The following is a 23,935-nucleotide window of genomic DNA, read 5'->3' as shown; positions in this document are numbered from 1 at the left end:
CCTTTCATTTGTCCTGATAAGAAGAGACAGCAATCCTCAACCTGGATTTCAAACTTTTTAAGTCCTTTCTGGGGAGAGGAAAAGATAAGGAAGCCCAAAGAAAATGGACATTTTACTACCCTTTACTGTTGACTCGTTAAGTCTGGATACTGAGCATACTTTCATACTCGTTTTGAACATCCCCACTCTCAGCACTTTAAAAGCAAAATATTGACAGAAATAAAAGTATTTGGGGCTTTGTTCTGGTTTCTAAAAGAATTAGGACTGCACAGAATTTCTAGGAAAAAAGAGTTGAGCGTCTTCATGTCCTAAGTTGAGCACAGTGGATAGAAACAACTTTTTCAGCCGCATTTAACCTGGTGGTTCTGACAGGTGGGAAGGGGATAAACAAAGTATTTCTCTTTTAGTCCAGCATGCGTACAAATTGTAAATACTACCTTTTTCCTTTCAATTTAAATGATCAAAACAGTACTGTACCAAGAAGGCTGACAAAACGGTTGTCCTAAAGACAAAACTTCTGCGGCCAAATGTCCATTTTTAATTTAATCTTTTGTGCCACTGGATTTTTTGTGTAACCCACAGGTCCATTGTTGGGTAGTGGTCCGGCTGGATAGCTCATTGGTCTGGCTTTCCAGGGTGACTGCGCTGCCCCCAAGCCCATCCCTTCAACACAATAAACTCCAGATAATTATTCAAAGAAGAGGCCAGCAGCATGGGCTGCTCTGACATCGGGTCATGGCCTTTGACATCGAATCTGGGGCTAGCCGAAGTCTGCTCCAAGCAACAGAGGTCCAGGGGAATTATTAAGGGGGAAGGGTGGGAAAGGAAGAGCACTGAGAAATACTATCCTTAAAAATGTACTTTTGAAGCAAAGTAATGTAAATACAGCAGAAACTTATTAAGAAAATAAGCAAATACATTTCAAATATACTAGACAAAAGGGCCAGAGAAAGGCACATCAAGCCAAACAGTAACATAAAGCTGGGAAGGAGAAGGATGACACAAATTCAGGTCTTTTCCCTACAAAAAAAAACAGGTATTCCCTCTCAGATTTTCAGGACTGGATTTAATTTTATTTTTTTTTCCCCTCAAAGAATGCCTTTTTACATTGCTCAGGTACATATGATTAAGCAAATAAACAAATTTATCAATCCTGTTATATTATGGCTTTTAAAATCTCGTCCAGGCTCTGGATATGTAATTTCCAAGCATTCTTACAAGTTTCAGATAATGATATTTAATGCCTTTTTTCTTTAAAGGAGTTGGAACTTAATTTGATCACACATTTTAAATAATAACTTTTTAATATCAGATTGAAGTAGTTTCTGAAAAGTTACAAATCACCAACATTTTACATCTATATGGCTTGTTCTTCAACTTAAAGGTAACTTTAAACAGTTAAAACAAAGCCTGTCTGTGATACTGATGTTTTCCTTTGCAAACCAAATAACTGAAGAGGAAACTAAGCAATTTGTTCTTTTTACAACATTGTGAAGGTTTATTTTGGTAGAAACCAGAACGTATGACATATATGAATTGATTCAGCTAAACGGTCTGGCTTTCCACGGCTTTGGATGGCTCTCGCTTATTTGTCTAAATGTGAAAAGGGTCTGTATCCCTTTTGTAGCTCCGCGCTATCCCCTTCGAGGGCCCCAGGACAAATAACACCTCACACCCCCTTGCAGTAAAAACATCACCTCTCCTACTGCCCACAGTCAGCAATGGCAGCGTTATACAAAGAAGTGAGGGGAGGGCTAGAGGATAAATTCCCAACATCCAGCATTTGGGCCTTTTAGAGACCACAGAAGTGACAGAAAGATTTAAATGTCCCTAATCTTTACAAAAGAAATTAAGCAAATCTTAAGGACTTCAAATTGGCTCAATTTTTGTACGGGCCGTGTCACATTACTGCTGTGCCTGCACAGGTTTTGATCAGTCTCTGGGCTTCTCTCGTGCTTTAGGGAACTGTTAAATTACACAAGCAAAAAGCTCTCTTCCAATATTATTCTAACAACACACTCTAAAACTAGCAGACATCCTTATGTTAACTAGCCTGGCTCACCATTTTCAAAGTGAGCCCTCAAAAGCTAACTTGAAAGCAATACCAGAGGCCTGGACAAACACCTAATTTTGATCTTTTGTGCTCGTCTTTTCTTCTAAGAGACCTTTTCTTTTGTTACTGCCCAGTGGAAAGCACATAGCTCATTGGTCCTGCTTTGAAAGATGAGAGCACTGCCCCTCAGTCCACCCCTCGGAGCACAATCACTTTAATGGAATTATGTAGAGAGGCCATCGCTGGAAGAAGAAAGGGAAGGAGAGGGGGAGGGAAGGAGCGTCCCAAAGAGCCAGCAGAGCCTCCAATATGCCCAGTTACTAACCCAGATATGTTCACCGAGAATTCGTACACTGCTGCAAATAGGACATGCTACCCCATACAACAGGACCCTTACGTACAGCTGTATGTAAGACCTGCACACGAGAGACAGAACAGTTAATTGGAGACAGACGCGAGAGAGGCTGATTTAATAATAATTATAATGCTGCTACAAGCACCCTCAAGAAAGGGGTGGGCTACAAACAGTTCTTTTCCATAAGACAGAGACTGAAAAGATGGTCTCCCCCCGCCAAGACTGGCCTTTCTGTGTTGCAGCAGGAAAGGAAACGTGGACAGCGTGTCTGACCTTCGCACCAAGAGGAATGCTTCCTGAAAATGCATCTAAGCACAGTGCAGTGAGCAGTCTGGCAAGTTTGGCTTAACAACTGTTTAGATACCAGGCGCTATAATATGTACGCACTGACTGCCTGACATCCAGCATCACCTTACAAACGACACATTTTTACACAATGACAAAGGAAATCTATTCACAGCACCCACACTTTCCCCTGAAGCTATGAAATAAATTTTCTTACAGAACCAACATTTTCTACTGATCTGTCATGGACTCCCCATGCCATTTTGACCCTTCTGAGCAGCAAAATGAAAACACTATCTATCATTACTTGCACCACAGCGACTTTCTAGGAGGTGCACAGTTTCATTGCAAAAACATCTGTGTTCTGGTGACTCATCTCGGATCTCAAGCTTTAGGAGTTGTGCTGTGGAAGCATGACTACAGGATGCAGAATTTTCAGGTAGGGCAAATAACCATCAGCCTGGAGCTGTTCCTTGCCAGGGCAAGGAGGAACTACACTAAAACATTTGCAAATTGCTATATGGAAAGCAAGTCAGTCCTAAAAGGAAAACAAGCAGTGATTAAGCATAAAGTATGTAAAAGTGAAACCATTTTATTTTTATTACGGCAAATATTAGCTACACAGCCCCTACCAGCTACACATATACATAATTGGAGTCCAACCTTCAGTGCGAAGTTGTGTTTTTGCAGGCGTTGAGGGCCACACATGCTCCCGCTCTCAGAGCAATCCCTTGCATTTGTCACACACCAATACGGTGATGCAGTATGAAGACAGAGAAGAGCTCATCCCGCTTCTTGTACACAGGATATGTGGCATGCACAGTTATTTGAGAACTGAACATTTGCTGTATACAAAGTGGAGGGGCAAGTTAACCTTGAAGACTAACAAGTTTTAGAGCAAATTTGCTAAACGGATGCATTTGTCCTAGACTAACAGTCTGATACGCATTTATTGGTTCTAATATAGCAGCTCTCTTATTTACTTTGCTGAAGTTATATCCAGATGTATTAAGAATGGCTAAACAAAAAAAAGGCTGGCATCAGGCTGCCTTCAGGAAGACAGCTAATAGCACTCGTAAAGAGTCCTCCTCACGTGCCTCAGCTCAGCAGGTAATTTCACCTTAAGTAACGAGGACGCAGGTCTCTGCTTCCTCAGCCACGAGATGCATTGTGGTATCTCTCTCCACATATGAACGTGTCTGTTACTTTCCCCTCACTATCTTCTTAGCTGCCTCATTTTCTAGTCTCACTGGTTGCACGCCTTTGACATTTAACAAGGGTATTCATTTTAATTACATTTAGATTATGCTGAACAACCTCCCTAGTGGTTTGGCACAGCAGGGTTATTTTTAGCTTTCCCATTTTCATACAGCAACATCCTGGACTTGTAAAACATGCCCTAAAGAAAATTTCCATTTGTAACGATCAGAAAAGTATCCAAGACCCTATGATGTCCTTGGCTCTAACATGCACTGCTGTTATATTCATTGGCACAATGGCACGAGCTATTCATCAGCAGTTTTGTAGTGGGAATTTGCAGAAAAGTTTATTAAAAGAATACAGTAAGTGACAGCTCATCTCCAGGCAATGAAGCCCAATACACTACACATTTCTATTGCTTCCTGAATGATTTCAGTGAGCATAAATTTGGTACAAATCCTCATCTTGTTTCCATGTCTTCCCAGGCCAGGACTCCGTACTTGTAAGATAATTCACCAGCAGGATTACTAAGTCTATATTAGTGGCAGCAGTTGTGCAAGGTAATGCTGCTTTTAGTTAAATAGATGTTAATGGTTTATTTGAAGACTACTTAATTAAGACCAAACCTCTGGACCAGTCTTCCTGAGAGCACCACAGACTGCCCTTGCAGGTGGTGTAGAAAGAAAGGGTCTACCTGCTCATGCACATTGTGAATTTCACCCTAATATTCTCAAAAACTCAAATGCTTTAGTAAAGAGTAATTTTCTGAATTGTGTTCTGAGTACTACTACCCTCCTACAAAATGTTGTTTGCTGTCTGTGCAAAGAAACGTTTGAACAAGAAGAGTAGCCTGAAAATTTTCCGGCTTCCTAAAACTTCTGAAATTTTTTTTGCTCTTCTGGCTGAAAACATAGCCCTACTATTTCTTTATACTTTGTGATGTTTTGTGAAGGAAAAAAAAAAAAGTACATGTATTTTTCCCACTTGGAAATGGATTATAAAATGTTTGAATGTAAATACTACTTACTATAGGTAAGTATTACTGTACTTTAAAGGATGCTCAGAATAGCAATAACAACATGGAAAAGTAAATTGCATCCTCACAGGACCTGGAACAGAATTTCCACAGATTGTGTCCCTTTTTCCAAGGATGCTTTTATACATTTTAGGTTTTTTCTAATTATATATACAGGAATTTGGCCTTAAAAATGTTTTTCTTTCTTGATTTTTTTTCCAAACAAAATCACTTCTCATTGGAAGCAAAGTAATTGTCAAAATGTTTGACCACAAACCAGCTGTAGTTTAAATCTTTCACCATACCTGCTATATTTTTTAATTAGTTAGTTTTGTGAGGAACAAGTATTGAATACATGTCAAACACTGCATTAACAAGCTGAAAGGTAGTAAATGAAAGACTGGGAGACTGCTCATAAACAAGGTTATTTTTGTTATCTTTCTTAACCCGTTCAAAATTTAAATCCAAGCTATATTGCTATCTTGATTGAAAAGGGGAGAACAAAACAATCTTGATGTAATTCCTCTGCATATGAAGTTTATACAATACTTGGAAAATAGAAAGCAGTCTGGCTGATTGATTACTTCAGTAAAATAAACACAAAGCTACTTAACTCTTAGCTAGCTATCCTCCTTTGTACAATTAAAAGGTTTTCCCATCATTAATTCAGTTTTATAAAGGCTAAATTGAGCCTGCAGTTTGATGAGCATTTTAAAGCAACGTTAGCCAACACTGCTGCTGAAAGGAGCCAGCCTGCTTGCCCTCACCCTTCGGGCACTCACTCCTGTCACAACCTCCCCTTGCTGAGTTTTCACACGGGGCAACTTCCCTCCCTGTCCTTGTGCAACCACGCAAATGTTAGCGCAAGCAGAGGGTGGCAGCACAGACAGGTACATGAGGAACATGGGGTATTTTCTTCCAAAAGTTTTTGCTACTTTGTCGGGCTCCAAACTGCATTCTGATGAGCTCAGAGAACGAAGTGACTGCCCAGGCGGCATAGCAGGCAGAACCCCCTTGGTACTGCCAGCTGCGGCCAGCTAGGTGGGATGCAGCGTGGTCCCCGGGAATCTTCTTCATTTCATACAGTTTGGAGAAAGCGTGAACCCCAAACCCATCCACACAAAACCCTGATGGATGGTACAGCCATGTCATGGATTTATTAGTAAAAGACATTTCCCTCAAGGGGGAGCTGTTATACAATAGACTGAATGCAAAGCCAGCAATCTGGAAATGTACGGGGCAGTTCTGGCACTGCTTTGAGGAATAGCGTGCCACATTCAGTTGAAAGCATCAGTACCTGCTCCAACTCCACCAAAACAGCCTTTCTCTTCCTTGTGTTTCAGCACAAATAACTGACAGGGAGTGCTACAGCTATGGGTTTTCCAAAGCATGTGGTTGTTGCTACTAAAGTGTTAGGGCTGATGGGAGAAAAGTTAGATAAAGGCAGGACGTGAGCAGCAAGGCGAAGACTAGAAGACACGAAGGAAGGCAAAGCCTAGGTTAGGCCAACATTAGCAAGTACCATGAAAATGAAAAGTAATACGAACAGACCGATACAGTAGGACGTGTATTTTTGATGAACAAGTGCTGGGCTAGACTAAGACACAGAGCCAGGTCAGGCAGCCAGTAGATATCCCTTTTTCCCTCTAGCATCTTGTACACAAACTTGCAAATATAGACACATAGATACAGAGCCAGGCAACAGGGTGCAGCACACTTCTTCCTGTGTCTTAAACATGGGAAGGATAAGGTGGGAACTGATGGGCAAACAGGCATGAAGCAAAGCACAACACTCACCTATCTGCCTCTCTTCCCCCGTACACATCCTCCTACCATCAGCTCTGCTGCTCCTCAGCATTTCCAATTCCACCACCTTTCTATAAAGCTCTGGTATCTGGTGTGCAGACCACATTTTTGAGATGTATTTCTAAACAATATTTTATATCTGCCCCCTTGTCTGAATATATAATATGGCAGTTGCACAAAGACCCACTACATGCATAAGTGGTTGCACGGAACTGACAGAAAATCCAAGTCTTCAATTGATCTACCAAACTGGATGAAAAAAATATTTCCTTGTCATAGCTTCTACAAAAACGTGCAGTAGCAAATGTCTTGATTTTGTAATTATAACCGGCTTGAGTCAAGGTACAACATTCAGCTATAAGAATGGCAATAATACTGTGGAAGTGGGTATAAATGCTGAAATATACTTTCTAATGCAAAACTTATTTCTACTAAACATTTTTCCTAGATGAAAACAAAACAAAACCAAAAAAAAAAAAAAAAAAAAAAAAAAACAGAGGTTTGGAAGAAAAGCTTCAGAGCAAAAGCTTCATCTTCCAACACAAGATTGCTTTTTTCCCCACTTCCCACATACCCGCTCTTCATTTGCCACAAAAGCGTGACTCCAGACAGCCTGAAAAAACATTGGCTTTTCCACAACTGCATCATTTCCCAAAATAGAAAAACGCTTCTATTAGCAGTAATGCCATGGCAAATACACTCTAACCAAGGTGTTACTCTGGGCAGGAAAGTTACCAGAAAGCACATTAGCTCAGCTTTAGAAGTGCACTTATTTATCACTAACACAGATTTCATAAAGAAACCCCACTGTTAACTTTCCCATACAACTTTATCAAAAGCAGTGACATAATCCCAAAAAAAAGTTAAAGAAAAAAAAAAATCGGGAGAAAATAAAGTTAACATTTCAAGCACAACATCTGAATTTTTGTTAAACAAAGGAATAAAATAACAATAATAATAATAATAATAAAAATTAAAAAAAAACAGAGGAAAAAAATTAAGAAATGTAACTAGCCCTGTACAGCAAATGTTTTCTTCTGTCCACTCTGAAGTCTCTTTCATGTGCTAATGGTGGCATTTTTTTAAACTCTTCCCCTTTGACTTACTCAGACCTTTAAGGACCTCACACATCTAATGGTTCCTCACATTCACCAAGAACAATCAAGCAAGGTCTGGGGGTTGACATGCAGTATGATTAATGGACAATGTTGATTTAATTTCCTATAACAGGAGTTTTCTCTAAGCCTTCTCCAAGGAGCAGTTTCTTTGCAATCCAGGACTTAAGTATTTTACTAATGAAGTCCAATAAATAGCAAATTAAATAATGCTGTCTCCCAGAGACAAATCCTCCCACTTAAGAAAAAGAAAAACTACCGTATTTAAAGTTCCGTTTAGATCTAAAAAGATAGGTTGTATAACATAACGTACATAGTTGGGTGGGTTTTTTGTTGGTGGTGGTTTGTTTGTTTGTTTGTTAAGAAACATAAGCAATTATCGGATCACGCCTGCCATTTTACCTGCTTGCTCTTTTCCTTTAAAACTGTATTTTCCAATTCCAATAAATTATTCTTTATTTATTGGTAACATTTAAAAATATATCTATTAAAAATATATTATTACATATTGGTTGTAATAGTTAAAACATTTCAAAAGCAAATTTGGGAGTTTTTCTTTACATCAAGAAAATTGTAAATTACTTCAAATAGTGATCAGCGTGTCCTTTTCATCAAGCAAATTTTAACCTTCAGCTCCAGCAAATGAACAATGAAACATTATTTGCATACATCCTAACTGTTACTCAATCAACGTGACACAATTTCCCAACTGAATTCCCACACAGGGTTAGCTTTAAATGGTGGAATTTCTAGCCCAAGAGCACAGAGCAGCAGAGAGCATTTCCTGCAAGCATTTTCCTTTACCACCACAGAAAACTTTCCTTTGAAATACTTTGAAGAAGACATACAGTTGCTGTACTAGAAGCTGGCACGTTCTCTTGCCTGATTGCAAATCACATCCCCTCCAATTTTCAGTGCTTTGCCCAGCCCCCTTGATTCCAGTTCTTCGAGTTGCAACACAATTAGCCTGATGTGCAAAATAATTAGTCTGATGTCCCGAGTGAAAACAACTGCACCCAACTCAGTGTCAGGGACAGCTGATAAAGGGAGAGTCTTCCCAAAATACAGCCAATAACCCTCCAAGCCAGTGGAGCGGGCCCATGGAAGATAATCTCTGATGTTGTCTTAGTAAAGCCTTGATGTTTTTAATCTATAAAATTGTTGCAAGGCATCGTCCCATGCAATAATGAAACTTCCTTCATCCTGACAGCTCCCACTATCTCTTTAGAGAGCCAGGCTTAACTGGTCTTAACACTCTCTTTTGTTTTTTGAAGTACAGTACATTCACTCTTCAATCTTCACTTGGCTATTTCTTCCCTCACCCTGTCCCTCCCCTTTAAAGTGCGACTAACTTAGGAAGTTAAAAATGTATCACTGCAAAAGTCAAGGCATGTTCAAATGAGGATGTCAGGACTATTTTCCCAGATAAATGGATTCAAACAGAGTAGTTCAGGGAGCACATTTGAGAAGGTTACATTAAAAAAATGCTAGGCAATCCTTCCAACGCAGAATCTACCCGTTTCTGAAAGATCTTAACCATCTAAGAGAGCAAGAGTACATCTTTCTGACCTCAAATCAATCTTACCATGTAGACAAATAATTCTCCATCAGTTTTAAAACTATTTCATGACTGCATTTAACTCATAGAAGCCCAGAGATTTCTCTTAATGAGTGTTTGCCCTATTTTGTCATATGTAGCATTTTAATCGACACCTAAACAGTTATGCTGCTAACGTAGATTTTACAGATTTCAGTATTTCAGCACCCATTAAGTTTGACTGCTGCCTAAACCAGTAAATTATTGAGAGACTTGGTGGTGTAATTTCATATTGTCAAATTCACTAAACATTAATGAAAGCTTTCCATTACAAATCAACTGCGTGGAAATAACATTTATTTTCAAAAACGCAGGCAGATGTTCTTATGAAGTCATCTAAAAAAAAAAAACAAAAAGAGCCAATAAATCAAATTTATTTAATAAAGGTTGTAGTGTCAGAAAGAATGTGATAATCAAAGTAATCTCTTTTTCTGAGAACAAAAATTAAGCTGAACGTATGTAATTATGAGACAAACGTGACAGAGCGCAGTGCAAGAGGAATATAAGCACAGAACTGCACAGGAAGGCAGGCACTACATTTTTATAGATGTGGCACTTGAACTGCACAATAAGTATGCAGCATTAGCAGCTGATAGTTAACTGGCCTCTCTTGAGCAAATCTGCTCAAAAACAAGCTGATATTTATCCAGGATTCCCACTCCGTCATCTCTAGGAGTGCTTAAATAAAGTGGAGCCAGACACACAGTTGTTGTAATGGATGCCATGCCAATAAGCTCCAACAAAGGGACATACAGTAAAAGCGAGCTTCAGTTTTGCTTGGTAAAAATTCAATTTATAACCCGAGTGAATCGATTTTTCATCTGAACAGAGCAGTTTATTTTTCTTCCATAAGAGAGGCAGGAATTTAAGGAAGCGGGTCAGTCTGCGAATCTGTTTGTCTGGGCACCTCATCTCAGTGAATTTGCTCTAAAGCAGCCTCCTGCTGCTCCCAAACCGCCTTGTCCTGGCACACACCACGCTGCGCACAGACCAACAATTACTTAGTCAAAAATGCTGCACAAGACAAAGGTTTCACTCCTTGCCTGCCCCTGGCACCCAGCCTAGTTTTCACACATCCAAGAATAAACCTGAATCAAAAGGAACTCCCTGCTACAAATCTAGCTAGAGAAGCTGCTAGCACTGACTGACATTTGAAACAAAATATAATGCACCAGTTTGTAAATACCAACCACAGAACAGGAAAAAAAAGAAAAAGAAGAAAAATAAATAAATAAATAAATAATCACTATTTACACTTACAGCCCATAAATGCAATATAGCTCTGTACATGAAAGGTACAAAAGTTAATCAAAGCAGCACCGGCTCTGATATTTTACAGGTGAAAAAGACTTCCAGTGTAGCAAAGCCCCCCCCCCACCTTTGCATCTTTTAATCATAAGGGTTTCTCTCCTGCCCCTTCTAAATCCAGAAAAAAGAAACAAGGAAAAAATGATATGCAGATATGCCATGTCTGCCTTTGGAAGGCAGGCTCATTTAAAGTGGTGACAGGTCTGCCTTTCATGACTATGAAGCAAGGAATGTGCCTCTTGTTTATTGACGTGTAGTAGAAACATATCATACCAGGACTAGCCCAAGAGTTTGGGACTGTTAAATACAAATACACAAACTGCCACGTCTGCAAAAGAGTAAGAGGCCACAGCTGAGGAAAAGGCTGCTTTAAGCACACCCAATCTACTTCTTTGGGGTTTATTACTATGCAATCCAACCAATTCCTCCTCCCCTTGCTCAGCAAATCCCTCATGTTTTAGCTGATAAGTTGTAGTAGCAAGCCTGTTACACACAATCAGGAGAATTGACAGATAAGAGGTTTAGTTTAAGGATGTAATCAGTGTGAGTAAACACTGGACTGACCCAGCTGTAAACAGTGGTAATAAATGATAATATTTGTCCTGGTCACCTACTGAGCTATTAGACACTTTTCACTACGCAACCATGTAGGTATAATGGCTACAGCATACACAGCACACAGGACTCTCATCTGCTATTATAAGCAAAACAAAAAACGAGCTTTTAGTTGTTCTTTATTAAGAACAGACATCATTTCTGATTTTTATTTATTTATTTTAAAAGACTGCTGCAATTTGTGAAATGTGAATGTCTGACTTGACATAGAGTATCTCAAGCAAAAATAAAGACCTGCAATACTAGAAAATACTTTATCAATTTGAATTTGAGCATAATTAACTGAATTAAAAAAAAAATACTGAAGTTGTAGGTTTTTTCACATCATTTCAGTAAACCATTCAAATGCTTGGTTGCTTGAAATTTGTATGTGAATCCCAAGCTAAATTTTCACAGTAACTTATAAGCATACAGTAATATCAATTCCCACATATGCAATTTTGGATATCCCAAAATTTTCAGATACAAATATGCAAAGCTACATTTTGACACAAACAAAACCTGGGATCAAACTGAAATTACACAGCTCTAGCTACCAGAACTAGCTATCTTGACACACCAATAGTCATGATCTGAAATGAAAAAAATAGACAATGCTCTTAGAATAGTCCTTCTCCATATTACAGCATTTGCAGCTCTTAATGAGAAAGATGGCATTAAAGCTAAAGTTTTTAAGATGTACACTTCCTCATGCATACACCCGCAATATGTTTGGGAGAGAAAAAAAATCAAAGCACTATATCATATCAGACCATTATATTAACTGCTTTATGAAACTTCATAAGCACTTCTGGGAAATTACTTCAAAAGGCACTTGGGTGACATGCATCTGACAGTTCAGTTGGAGTAATTCTTTGTGCTGACTCTTCTTTTATATCTTTATTCCATTTCTATAGATTGTAGATTGACCTTGTTTTTGCTGCTCTTGATTAAAACTTAGCTATAATCATGGTTATAAAGCAATATAAATAGATCCAGGGGAAATTAAACAACTGAAGGCCAAATCTCTGGGGGAATGCTAAATGTAGTAGGGAACTTGTTAATTCTTCTGCACAAGCCCGCTGTTTAGAGCAGAGTTTACACAGGGTCACAAAAGATGTCTTTGCATCATACAGACTTTGACAAATTCTTCACAAAAGCACTTAGATATTTTGTCCAAGTGAGGGGTGAAATACACTTTTCCTCATTTCTCCTCTCTGTAACTAGAAAAGGGTAGGACAAAGAAGAGTTTCAGGGAAGCAAGGAAGTTCTGCTGATCGCTACTCAACTTTCTGACAACACGGAGTATATTGCATAAATGAGTCTGTCACTACATAAGTATTTTTCCAGAGGAACTGGACTGAGTAGGAGGACGCCAGTAGATAATGTAAAACTGGAGTACCAGGAGAAGCAGCAAGGGATTGTGACATCCCTCATGCCACACACCTTCAGGTAACCCTGGTCAGCATAGAAGCAGCTTTCGCAGACAGAAGACTTGCAGGCTCTCCAAGCCTCACAGGAACCACCAAACAATTATTATTATTATATTTATACATACACATATGTATGTATGTATGTGTGTGCATATATATATATATATATATATATGTATATATAAAACATACCCACACATATATATAAAAGAAGCAGCTGGGCTCCATTTCATGGTCCTCCAGCTGCCTGGCAAGCCCTGGCCAGCCCCTGCAGCCTGCAAGTGCCCCCGCCCGGGGAGCTCCTGGGGCCTGCGGTGCCCAGCGCGGATGCTCCGCTCCACAGGCTCTCCCGGGGAGGGCCCTGCGCCAGGGCAAGGCCCAGGTATGTGTGCTCCCATGCTCAAGGCGTTTTCACCAAAGCTAACAGACCAGTTTTTCCATCCCCTAAGGTGTTTCTGTCTGAAAACGGTTATTTTGCGTGGTATCATCTTGTATGCAACAGAAACAAGAGAGCACCTCGGGTGTACACATTTCTGCCACAACCTGCTTGCCTCCTGCTCTGCATGCATTCAGTGAGACCCTGCGTTGGCTTTGTCACCTAAGAGCAACTTTCTGAAAGCCTCACTGTAACTACATCACACAAGGTGGTAGAGCTCTCAGTGAGCAACTAAAGAAGAATGAATTTGCAGAGTGAATTCTTCCTTCCCTCCCTCACTCCAAGTGTAAAAGGCACTAATGGCACAAGAACACGTTGCATTCCCCCATCCCCAGAGGCATCCATTTAATTAGTAAAAATATTGCTGCTACTAGCATAAGAACTATTATTTTTCTTTAATTATAATTAATTCCTGGCAGCTGTAAGAACTGTGTTCTTGTGTTGCAGCATCATCATGGATCACGTTTTCTTGAGTCTGACAAGCAAGAAGCTGCATGATTTTCATCTCTCTAGATGCAGGTTGCAGAAGGAGGTTCCTATCAGTTGTGCCACATCGTTATAAAGAGTTCCTGGCTCCAATAAACCAAATAAGCCTAAAATGGGTTCTTCAGAGCCACTGCTCCTCTTGTGTAGGCTCTACCCTCCTAATGGACATTATTTGGCTGCGCAGTGAGCTGTGGCAGGCAAATAAATACCTAGTGCAACAGTGATTACTGGTGATACTGAGGCAGGGATATATATGCACATGCTTAAAATTCTTTAAGAAAAATTGATCTGAAGACATTGAAAAGCGGGAAATGACCTTCTCTGGACACTCCCTTTGACTTTTGAAGACACAGAAAGAAGTTTCCCAAACAAACCCTTCCACCAACCAAATTCACTTCAACTTCTGAACACACATTCTGAAACATTATCAAAACAGAACCTGTAACAGCAGATTCATCAAGTCTCGTAACGAAAGACTTGCTGCTAAGTAAAGAGTCAGAACTTTCTAGAGCAGGAAGAAGCAAAGGAAGAATTAAAAATAGAGGCAAAAATGCATGGTATGCACTCAGGAGTCTGCTCCTGTGGCAAATTCAAGTGATAATGGAATTTTACACTTGTCTGGGAAATGGCCTGCTATTGAAAAATAAATGCCAAGACCTTTAACACAAACAAATGTATACGTGAAACTGTGAATACTTATTTTGAAAAAGGCAGCCCTGACACTGATCAGATCATTTAATTCTATTTACATGGTGACTGTCATGCTAAATAACCCAGTTAAAAAATACACAGAAGTAACTGGGGAGATATAACACTGGAGTAAGTGATCACTTTTCAAAAACATAAGGTAGGAACCAACAAGAGATTAAAATGTGGCATAATATTCTTATTGACGTATTTTATGTTCAGTCACTGAAACCTGTTTTACACTGCCATTGCTGATTCTGATTTATCATCCTTATCTTTCCATCAGGAGTCCTGTAACCATTTGAAAGTCATTTACAGTAGTTACATCATCAATGCTATCAATCACCAATGTGAATGTCATTGTTTCCCAAACTCACTTTGCTTTTGTTTTCTCCTCTATGTGCTTAGAAGGGAAACCCAATAAAAACATATAGAATTCTGTAAAATTATATCCTAATCTGAGGAAAATTAGTATACTGAGAAAATTAACTTTTTTTTTTTTGGGGGGGGGGGGGGGAGGGGGGAAGGGTGCCACACAGTTAATGAGTTTGCCTATGTGAAAATATTGTTTAGTAACTGCATAACAAGAAGACCAAAAAATGCATTTATGTCCTAGGACACAGACACCACATCCTTCCAACCCACTGCTCTTTTGTCTCACAGCTCGGTTAAACAGTCAGCTGCTGACAGATGCTCTGGCTAGGAATGGTCACAGATGGTCAGTTGTCCAGTTAACAGACCAGAATGCTCTCCCCTAAAATAGTATCTCGACTGTATGCAGCAGATGAGAATTATCTAAGCATGGTCAAGAGGCCATTTGACCTAGTTAAGACTGCAGGTCAATTCTGATAATTTAGTAAAGATTAATTCTCCACACTACCCCTAATAAACTATCTCAACACATTTCAAATACTAAGTGTCAAGTCCTATAATACATTTCCTGATTATATTATAGATCATATATTTTATAAAAAAGTCTCTTTTTTATATACAAACAGAAGCACCTTCTAACTAAGGGTGATACCAAGACATCTGTACTGATACACTTGGCAAGAGCTACAGAAGGAAACAGAGCCTGGTGATCGATGGAAAGACTCCAGTGGGATTCAGAAAGCTCTGTACTCTAATCTTCGTGTTCAGTCCTGCAAATATTTACTAGTACCACTTAAAAAAATATATAAAAGAAATAACATTCAGAGGGACAACTAACTACTACATCATGCATGTTACTATCCCATTAATATTTTAAGATAATTGTAGTTCATTTTTACTGCAGTATCCCAGTAAAATTTAAGGATGTATAGTAGTATCATCATAGTAGTAGCATCCTACAGCAATTCCGCAGTGACAGTGCCTGTAGAGCAGTGTAGGTGTGAAAAAGGCTACAAATAACAGAGACAAAGGCTAGGAACACCAGAGAAAAATCTTTGGTATTTTTTCTTCCAACTTATACAAGATTTACAAGACCTGTTTATCCGAGCACTGTGCAGCATATATTTAGGGATAGGATTATTCCACCAGCAGCATAACTCAAACTTGCAAACCTTACTGCTGGGAAAATACATGGCCATACCTAACACTGTTGCCTTACATGTCTGAACATTTAAGATCCATAGGACGTCCCTTGGTTTTGTTGTCTTCCAGAACAGTTAAGGAGTATTTTATACACTCACCTAAACCACTGACAGTATACTCCAGATCACTGGCATCCAAGAGAATTGGTCCGTTTTCCTGTTGGCCCTCCTCCTTATAATACAGCTTGTACCCTTGGATAGCTGCAGTGTCCTCAGAGTCCTGCTGCCACTGTACTGTAATGGTTGTACAGTTCATTGGCTCCAAGCGCAGCTCAGGCGACTTTGGTGCTGGTTTTAGAGAAATATACTTATCATTATTAATATGGTATTTGAGAAAAAAATCTATGCAAAAAATGTGGTCGTCCCTCACTCCTAAGTTCACTCAAGATTTTCATTCTAGTTCATTCTTCTTTATTAGGATGTTTGATTCCTTATAGCTAATCTAAAAGCATAATTTATGATAAATCAGGAAAAAAACATTTTTGAATTCAGCCTCTCCACTGTGTAATGTCCAAAATGAAGAAAAGGGTTTGACACTGAAGAACTATGCTTTTTGATTTTTATTTTTTTTATTAAAATCACGTAGAACAGGAGAAAACTGTTATCATTGGAAACAAGGCTACAAGCTAAAACATCTGATTTAAAGTTTCCTGCCACTGTGTCAAATGTGTTAATACCATCATGCGACAAGAATCAAAGATCAAAACAAAAGTAACAGCTTTTCTTCCTACTGTCGCATGTAAAGCACAAAACAGATTAGCTCCTCACCAATATTTGATCCTAAAACTATTAACTGTGTTTTATTTATTATTCTAGGAGTCAAAAGTTTGTGCAGACTATGCACAAAATCATACATAGAGCACTATTTTCTAGATCATTAGAATAAGAACATGTAATGGGAAAACCTATTTCACATTCTTGTGCTACGTGTCAGAAAAATGTGTAGCCCTCAGATGAAGCTTGCAACTGACCCCACCTCCAAGGTGCCAGTACCATAACAATTACCTTTCACACTTGTAGCTTTCGGAGTCCGGTGGGAAGTCCACAAAGATGCCTCTCCCCAGCCAATCCTTGTTGCAGCAGTGATACGAACCAAGTAGACACTGTCAGGTCTCAGGCCTTCTAGGAGATATTCATCTGTAGACCCTGGAAGCTCCAAAACTTGGATTTTGCTCTCTGTGCTGAGGCGGAAAGACAGACGGTACAGGACCACCTGACCTCTCCTGTATTTTGCAGGAATGGGCAACCAAGAGATGAGAATATCTGTAGGACTCCGGCTTGTCAAACTAATTTCAGGAGCTCTCAAGGGAACTATAAAAGAAAGGGACAAAAGCTATTGAGCGCAGGAAAAAGATGTAAAATTCTCATCCAACACCTTAACCTATGATGAGGTACCTGTAATAAAAAGAGTAAATAATCTAAAAAGTTTTGTAGAGTCTTGTTTATTTTAAGAATAGCTTGACACTGCTCATACTTCTCACCTGCATACAGCATAGGCTTTAGTATACAGTGTCGACTTCATACAGTATAGTCCTTTCTGTAAAGCCCTCAACATTTTCATCTCTTATGCTGCCAACAGGAATGATGGCAATTGGGACCTTACTGCTTTGCCAAACTGACTGTCAAGGTTAGATGGAGAAGCTTAAACTAGGAGTCTAGACAATCCCCTGCAGTGCTGAAGACTCTGTGCATATTCCCTTCCACCAACCGTGGTGTAAGGGTAGTATAGTAACTCCTGGCACAGAGACAGGCAGATAACTGGAATGGGCAATGTTCTGCACTGCCAAAGCTTAACAGCGTCAGAATTTGTTCATCAGTTCCAATGGGATGTACTAAACAATTTGTTGTTGACATGATGTTCTGGATAGTTAGACCACTGTGCAGAAATAACTCAGTATGTTTTTTATGAAACTCAGATTCTGCTAACAAGCACAGACACCACCCCCACACGCACATCAAAAACTACCACCTTATTTTTTTTTGGTATGCCAAATTGTTATTCCAAATTTTCCTTCAAAATTTCCAGAAGACACACTGGGTGTGCAGTTCAAAATCCTAGGCTTCCACACATTCTCAGCACTGAGGAAGTTCTCAAAGATCTAGAACAATTACTTACTTGATTTAATGAAACATCTTTCAATGTAAAAAAAGACACTACGTAATATATAATGCTGTCCTGTCAGAATGTTACCTTATTCTCATTCCTTTCATTCGCTAGCTCAGTCTAAGACTGCATGTATCCAGAAGTCTCACTGGTGTCACTGGATCCTCAGGAGATGTTAGCACTTGATTGCACATTTCTATTCAGTGCAAATAAAAATGCTCGCTTAAAATGAGTGGTTTTTGTCTTACCATCTTCGAGGGTGTGCTGAGTCACATGATCTGACATCTGACTGGCTCCCAGAGGCATATACGCCACAATATAGAAGGTATAGTTGCTTGCTGGATCCAAATCATCAATAATGTAATGGGTTGTATCATTTCCAATGACCACTTGATACTCTTCGTTGTTTAAACCTGCCATAAAACAAGGGTTAAATAAACAAAAATTTCTGACAATCTCTAAACAACACGGTACTTTGATTTGAGATTTTACCAAGTTTTATTTCATGATCTTCCCCAGCCTACCTCTATTTTTTCAACCTACTAAGTAGAGATCTTTTATGCACAGGAGTAACTGTGCCTTGCTGTGGTGTAGATTATGGTGTTTCAGGATTTTCATGAATAAGGGACACTGAATGCAACTCTAAACCCCTTTTTAGAATCAGTCACAACAAACTGTGCCCAATGTACAGTAACACAACACACAAGCTCTAATAGCCTTATCGTTCATAGCAAACTTCCAAATCTATTTGTTTAGAGTCAGGGAGGTTTTTTCAAAACCTATTTACAGAGCTTTTACTATAGCAGACTGGGAGGAATGCAAAGCCTTCACTCCATCAAAACAAAACAAACAAAAAAAATAACAAAAAACCCCGCCCCCCCCCCCCCAAACAAAACCAAACAAACAGAAAGAAATTATTCAGTGAAAGGATCTTATTTTAGCCCTGCAAATTCTAGTACATTTGATTGACATTTTTTTTCCCTTTTATTTGGAAAAAGGCCAATAGGAATAGCCTAGAATGAACTTCAAAAGTGTTTTGCTCTTTAATGAGTTGTTAAAAAAAAGGAGAGAAAAAAAGAGACAGGAAAAAAAATCTCAGCAATTCCCATTAAAATATGCATAGCAATGCAAGCAGCAGTCTTGTCTTTGTGGGGCTTTATTCCTATAGAGGAAGGCTATAAAGTGGAATACGTGTGGTGAAGGCTGCTGTGCTAACGAACAATTCACCAAATGCACGTCAACTTAATCAAAACGCTGTAAGAGCCAGCTCCTCCTCTTCACAACTGAATTTATAAACAAAACGAAAGGCAAATTCCACCATTAAGTTTTCCCACATTTATGAATTAACTTGATAGCATTTTAATTAGACAAGATTACGAGCATCTCACAACAGACTAGTTAATGGCTTGTTAATTACGAATTGCAAGGCACGATTTCTGACCTGCCAAACAAGATCCTTGAGCTCAAATTAAAAGGACTTGTTCTCTCATTGAATGGATTGCTAGGCCTCATGCAGAGGCCCTAATGAAACAGCCATAATAGAGAACAAGGCTTGCCTTCCACCACAATCAGTGTTCCCTTTGTGCCTTTTCTGAATCCCTAACAAGGAATTAACACACTCCAACATGCACGCTCATCAGACCCTTATTCTTCTTGCTACTATGACCCCGATTTGAATGCAAAATATTCTGCTTAAAAGAAACAAAAAAAGAAAAAACAAAAAAGCAAAAAACACGACAACCCAAAAAACGCCACACCACCTGTTAGTTTATTCAACTAACTTCATTAACACCTTTTTTTTTTTTTAATTTAAATAAGGAAGAGGACCTGAACGTTTTTTTATAGGGGAGCAGCAGAATGCTCAAGTTGTGAAATTAAATGATGAGTGATGCTATCTTTTGTATTCAAAGCACCTACCACATTGTGAACTCTACAGAAAATTCTCAGGAACTGCATATGATTAGTGTATTGTCCAGCTTTCCTTTATGTTTCAGACTTATGGAATCATAAGCATCAGTAGGAGACTTAGCCAGCATTTTGTTAGTTTTTGTAACAAAACCTTATTCACTCACACTGACAAATACGGTTCCTAAATAAACCACCAAGCAATACATAAAGAAAAAAGTTACACACATAAGAAGCTTTAAGCAAGTAAGATATGCTCCAGTTAAGTTGGAGACATCTGAGGTTCTTTTTAATATTAATTAGGGTCTGAAATTGTGAGGGTGGACTGAGGGAAGACAGGCTGAAGAAAATGATGACAGCAATACCTTGATCCAAACCACTTACACAAAGTACCCAGAATTCTTACAAAGTAAGCCAGACATGGCAATGTCAGTGAATTTTAGCAACTCTGAGCCCAGGTATGGTGTGAATGTCATCTCACTGAATCAAAAGATTATCCTTTAATTTACATTTCTTCAAATATAGTTGCCCTAAAATTGAGATTACAGAACTAACTGATGCGATACTTCCTCGCAAAGGCATGCTTTCTAGATTTTTAATAATGCCTCTGACGTGGGCAACATCCTCTGAAAGGCTGACAGACTACCTCTTAGAAAGTAACTATTTTTACAGGAGTGCTGTCCACTAGCCTTTGAACACAAACATATTTTCTACAATACAAAACAAGCCAAAAATGTTTTAATGCCCTGATGCAGAACTTCTGGTAGCAATTAAAAAGGCACACAAATCACCCACATTTTGACTCCCAGCACTGAAATTATTCTGCATAACGTAGCCCCTCCCACTCCCCACTGGGGAGTTTTGAATGTGAAAGGATACACAACAGCCTTACGTGAAATAAACGTCACAAGGCTGTCTGGAAAGATTAACAAAATGAGTATTTGAGAAAGCAAGTTTAAATAATACAGCATTTGGTGGGTTTTGTTTTGTTTTTATTTCACAAGACACGACCTTTGTATATGCAGGACACAGCAGAACAATTTTGCAGAAAACAAATTTTAGATTTTTCACTACTGTGAAGGAGTATTTCCTGCACAAATACAAGCTTCCCTAAGGACAATTTCCCAGTTTTCTTTGAAGTTACCCGGTCTCTGCTCTCTACACTGGCACCGGACATACAATTACCCAGATAGCTTATCTAGTGTGACTTTATTCATATTAGCTTTGAGTGGGGGTTGTGAGCACAATACCTCAGTGACTGAAAGTGTAGGGGGTAATTTCCCGCACCCCTTGTCCTCATTATCTTTTAAAACTCTTTCCTTCCTTCCTTCAGACAAAATTCTCTTGTGTCCTGAAAAATCCCACTTGCAAAAGCAAAGGCAGCTATTCCTGCATCAGTATTAGAGTAATTAAGCTGTCCTTCCTGTCCTCTGCTTAGCAGATGGCAGACTGGTATTCCACACAGAGCTGAGCATCTGCAGTCCTGTCCTTGAATAAACTAGTTACTGAATAGAAATGAAAAAAGAAATCAGTCCTCCTAGAAAACAGAGCTGCATTACAGCTTAGTTTAAGCCACACACCAAACAAAATTTCAGGTCCTTCGGCAGTCACTTCTCTTACTTAAGAACAATGCCTGTTTTCTATCACCCTAAAGATTTCCTTAACTTAAAGGAATCGCATAACACTAAGTGATTAAAAATGTCTAGTTAGTCATTTTTCTTTTAATTATCCGTTCCCTGTTACATAGGAATTTATATAATATTTAACAGGCTACAGTAAACAGTTCACAGCTATTTCCACATATTTTGAAAGTTTGTATATTTCTCATTGTAGGAGAGCAAATTTTCTCACTAAGTCAATATTCTAAGAGATAATAGCTAAAGCCAGTAACATGTCGATTATTCTCCTCCAAAACACATGGAAATCTGTAAAGTCACAAGAACTGGGGGATATAGACAGAAGAGCTGAATCTAGTGAAAATTTCAACTATGTAAGCCTCCAGGACTCTGGTATATGCTCTGTCCTTCCTAGCCAAGCAAACACATGGAAGAGAGCTAGGCAGAATTTCCCCCTGAGGACAAAGTGAGGGAAACCTAGACATTAGTAGGGAGGTCCCAAATTTTAAAGCCCATTGCTGACTTCAAAATCTGTTCACTGGAATGATGAAACAAAGGTGAGTTGGAAGACCAATCAGTCCCACAAATGAGATGATTTGGCTATGCACTTTTGTGCATAGCCAAAGTGCATTTTTGTCCATGCACTTCTGTTGGTTACAATATGGATTTTTATGCTGTTATGCTCTGATGAAGCCCTGATCATGAGCCAGCCATTCAAATTCAGCACCCCTTGGACAGACATTCAAGTTCTTACTACATGTAAGTATATAACAGTATATGGAAACACATTAAATTAAAGTGCTTACCTTCCGCTTTCATGTAATGCACAGAGTATGCAATCACTTTGTCTGAATTATACAGCGGCCTCTCCCACGCTAGCAGGATTGCTGAGCTTGACATCGTTTCAGCATGGACATTGTAAGGTGCGCTGGGTCTGTCTTCTGACATAACTACAGTAAGCCTGGCCCTGGAGAGCACCGATCCCTGACTGTTCTCAGCCATGCACTGATAAATGGCATCATCTTCAGGAATGATCTGGTTAATCACCAATTTACTGAATCCAAAAGGAAGAAAAAAAGGAAAAAAGAAAAAAGCTTACATCTTGAATAAATGTAGCTCTATAGAATGCAACAACAGTTACGTTTCCTCTATTTCATGAGTTTAGATGATTTGTACTTCACAAACTTTTCAATTAGAAATTAATTTGCTGTTGTGAAATTTAGCAACCTGTAGTGTTACTCAAAACCTGCCATGTCAGTATTCGTGTTTAGGCCTGCAAAGCCAGGCACAGTGAAAATAAGCCTGTAAATCTCTTGCTCCTTGCAAATAGCATAACCTTAGGGTTGTTATTTCTTAACCAACTCTTTAATATGAGCTGTTCGCTATACAGGAGTGAAACAGGCCTCAAACAACTTGCAAGATTCTGGTCTGTACTACACTACTGTAAATCTAGAGTAACTCCATCGTGAAACCACTTCAGTTTCCTCCCTGGTAATGTAGAGAACACAAAATCTTCATTGAGGATTTTAGGTATTGGCTAACGTGCATTCCTTCTGCCTGTGCAGTGTCCATAATGTTACACTTAATTTTGTTTACATGAGTTATATCTTGTTTGGCTATATTTTGTTACTGGAATCTCATCCTTCCATAAGAACTGTATTCTTCACAGGCACACCTCTCATACACACTTCTCATACAGCAATGGACATCTTACCTGTTGTACATTTTTATTCTGCCATTGGAGTGTATCCTCCTTCCATTTTTTAGCCATGAAATTTTGGGGGCAGGAATTCCTTCTGCCTGACAGGCAAAACGAGCAGTACCAGCTCTAGGCCTTGTTAAACTTTCTGGCCATTCCACAAATGAAGGTGGAGCTACAGGTAAGTAACAAGCAAAACAATCAAGCCCACATAAATGCCAGGACAGTCAGACTAAGAAAGAACTTTCCCACACACAAGCCCCTCTCCTCAGGCCACTCAAGCATAAATATACCCATGCAGAAAGCCCATTTTGTGTGAAAAAAGCATGTTTAAAACATGCTCCACAAAAAAAGCAACACTGCTACACATTTTTGATTTTGCATTTATAAATACAAACAATAAATCAAACTCCAGTCTACAACAAACTGCTAATGACTCACATAGGTATATTACAAATTTTTACTTTGTCACTAGATTTTGTTTTGGAAGTCAGCCTTCCCAGACGAAACACTGCACCTGCCTCTAAGTGCAAATGAACTACTAGTTTATAACTCAAATGTTGAGTGCCTGGCACATCTCACGTGAGTTAAGAGACAAAAGAATGCAGCCACAGATCTGTGATCCGTTTCACCTTGGCAACCTCCCTAAATCCAACCCCCTACAAAG

At 39.1% G+C, this 23,935-nt stretch overlaps 1 protein-coding gene across 1 annotated transcript in view; it reads right to left on the bottom strand.

Moving 5' to 3' along the window:
- The window catches only part of PRTG (protogenin), an 84,774-nt gene that overhangs the window by 24,387 nt on the left and 36,452 nt on the right, over positions 1-23,935 (bottom strand). Inside the window, exons 7-11 of the mRNA XM_068695359.1 lie at positions 23,284-23,443; positions 22,376-22,623; positions 18,297-18,461; positions 16,950-17,255; positions 16,044-16,232 (exon numbers count right to left, since the gene is read on the bottom strand). Coding sequence (XP_068551460.1) covers positions 16,044-16,232; positions 16,950-17,255; positions 18,297-18,461; positions 22,376-22,623; positions 23,284-23,443 — 1,068 coding nt within the window. The remainder of the gene's footprint in view (positions 1-16,043; positions 16,233-16,949; positions 17,256-18,296; positions 18,462-22,375; positions 22,624-23,283; positions 23,444-23,935) is intronic.

This window comes from Anas acuta, chromosome 12 (genome assembly GCF_963932015.1).
Source record: "Anas acuta chromosome 12, bAnaAcu1.1, whole genome shotgun sequence".
NCBI classification, from domain to species: domain Eukaryota; kingdom Metazoa; phylum Chordata; class Aves; order Anseriformes; family Anatidae; genus Anas; species Anas acuta.
This window is presented reverse-complemented; position numbering and strand designations above follow the sequence as displayed.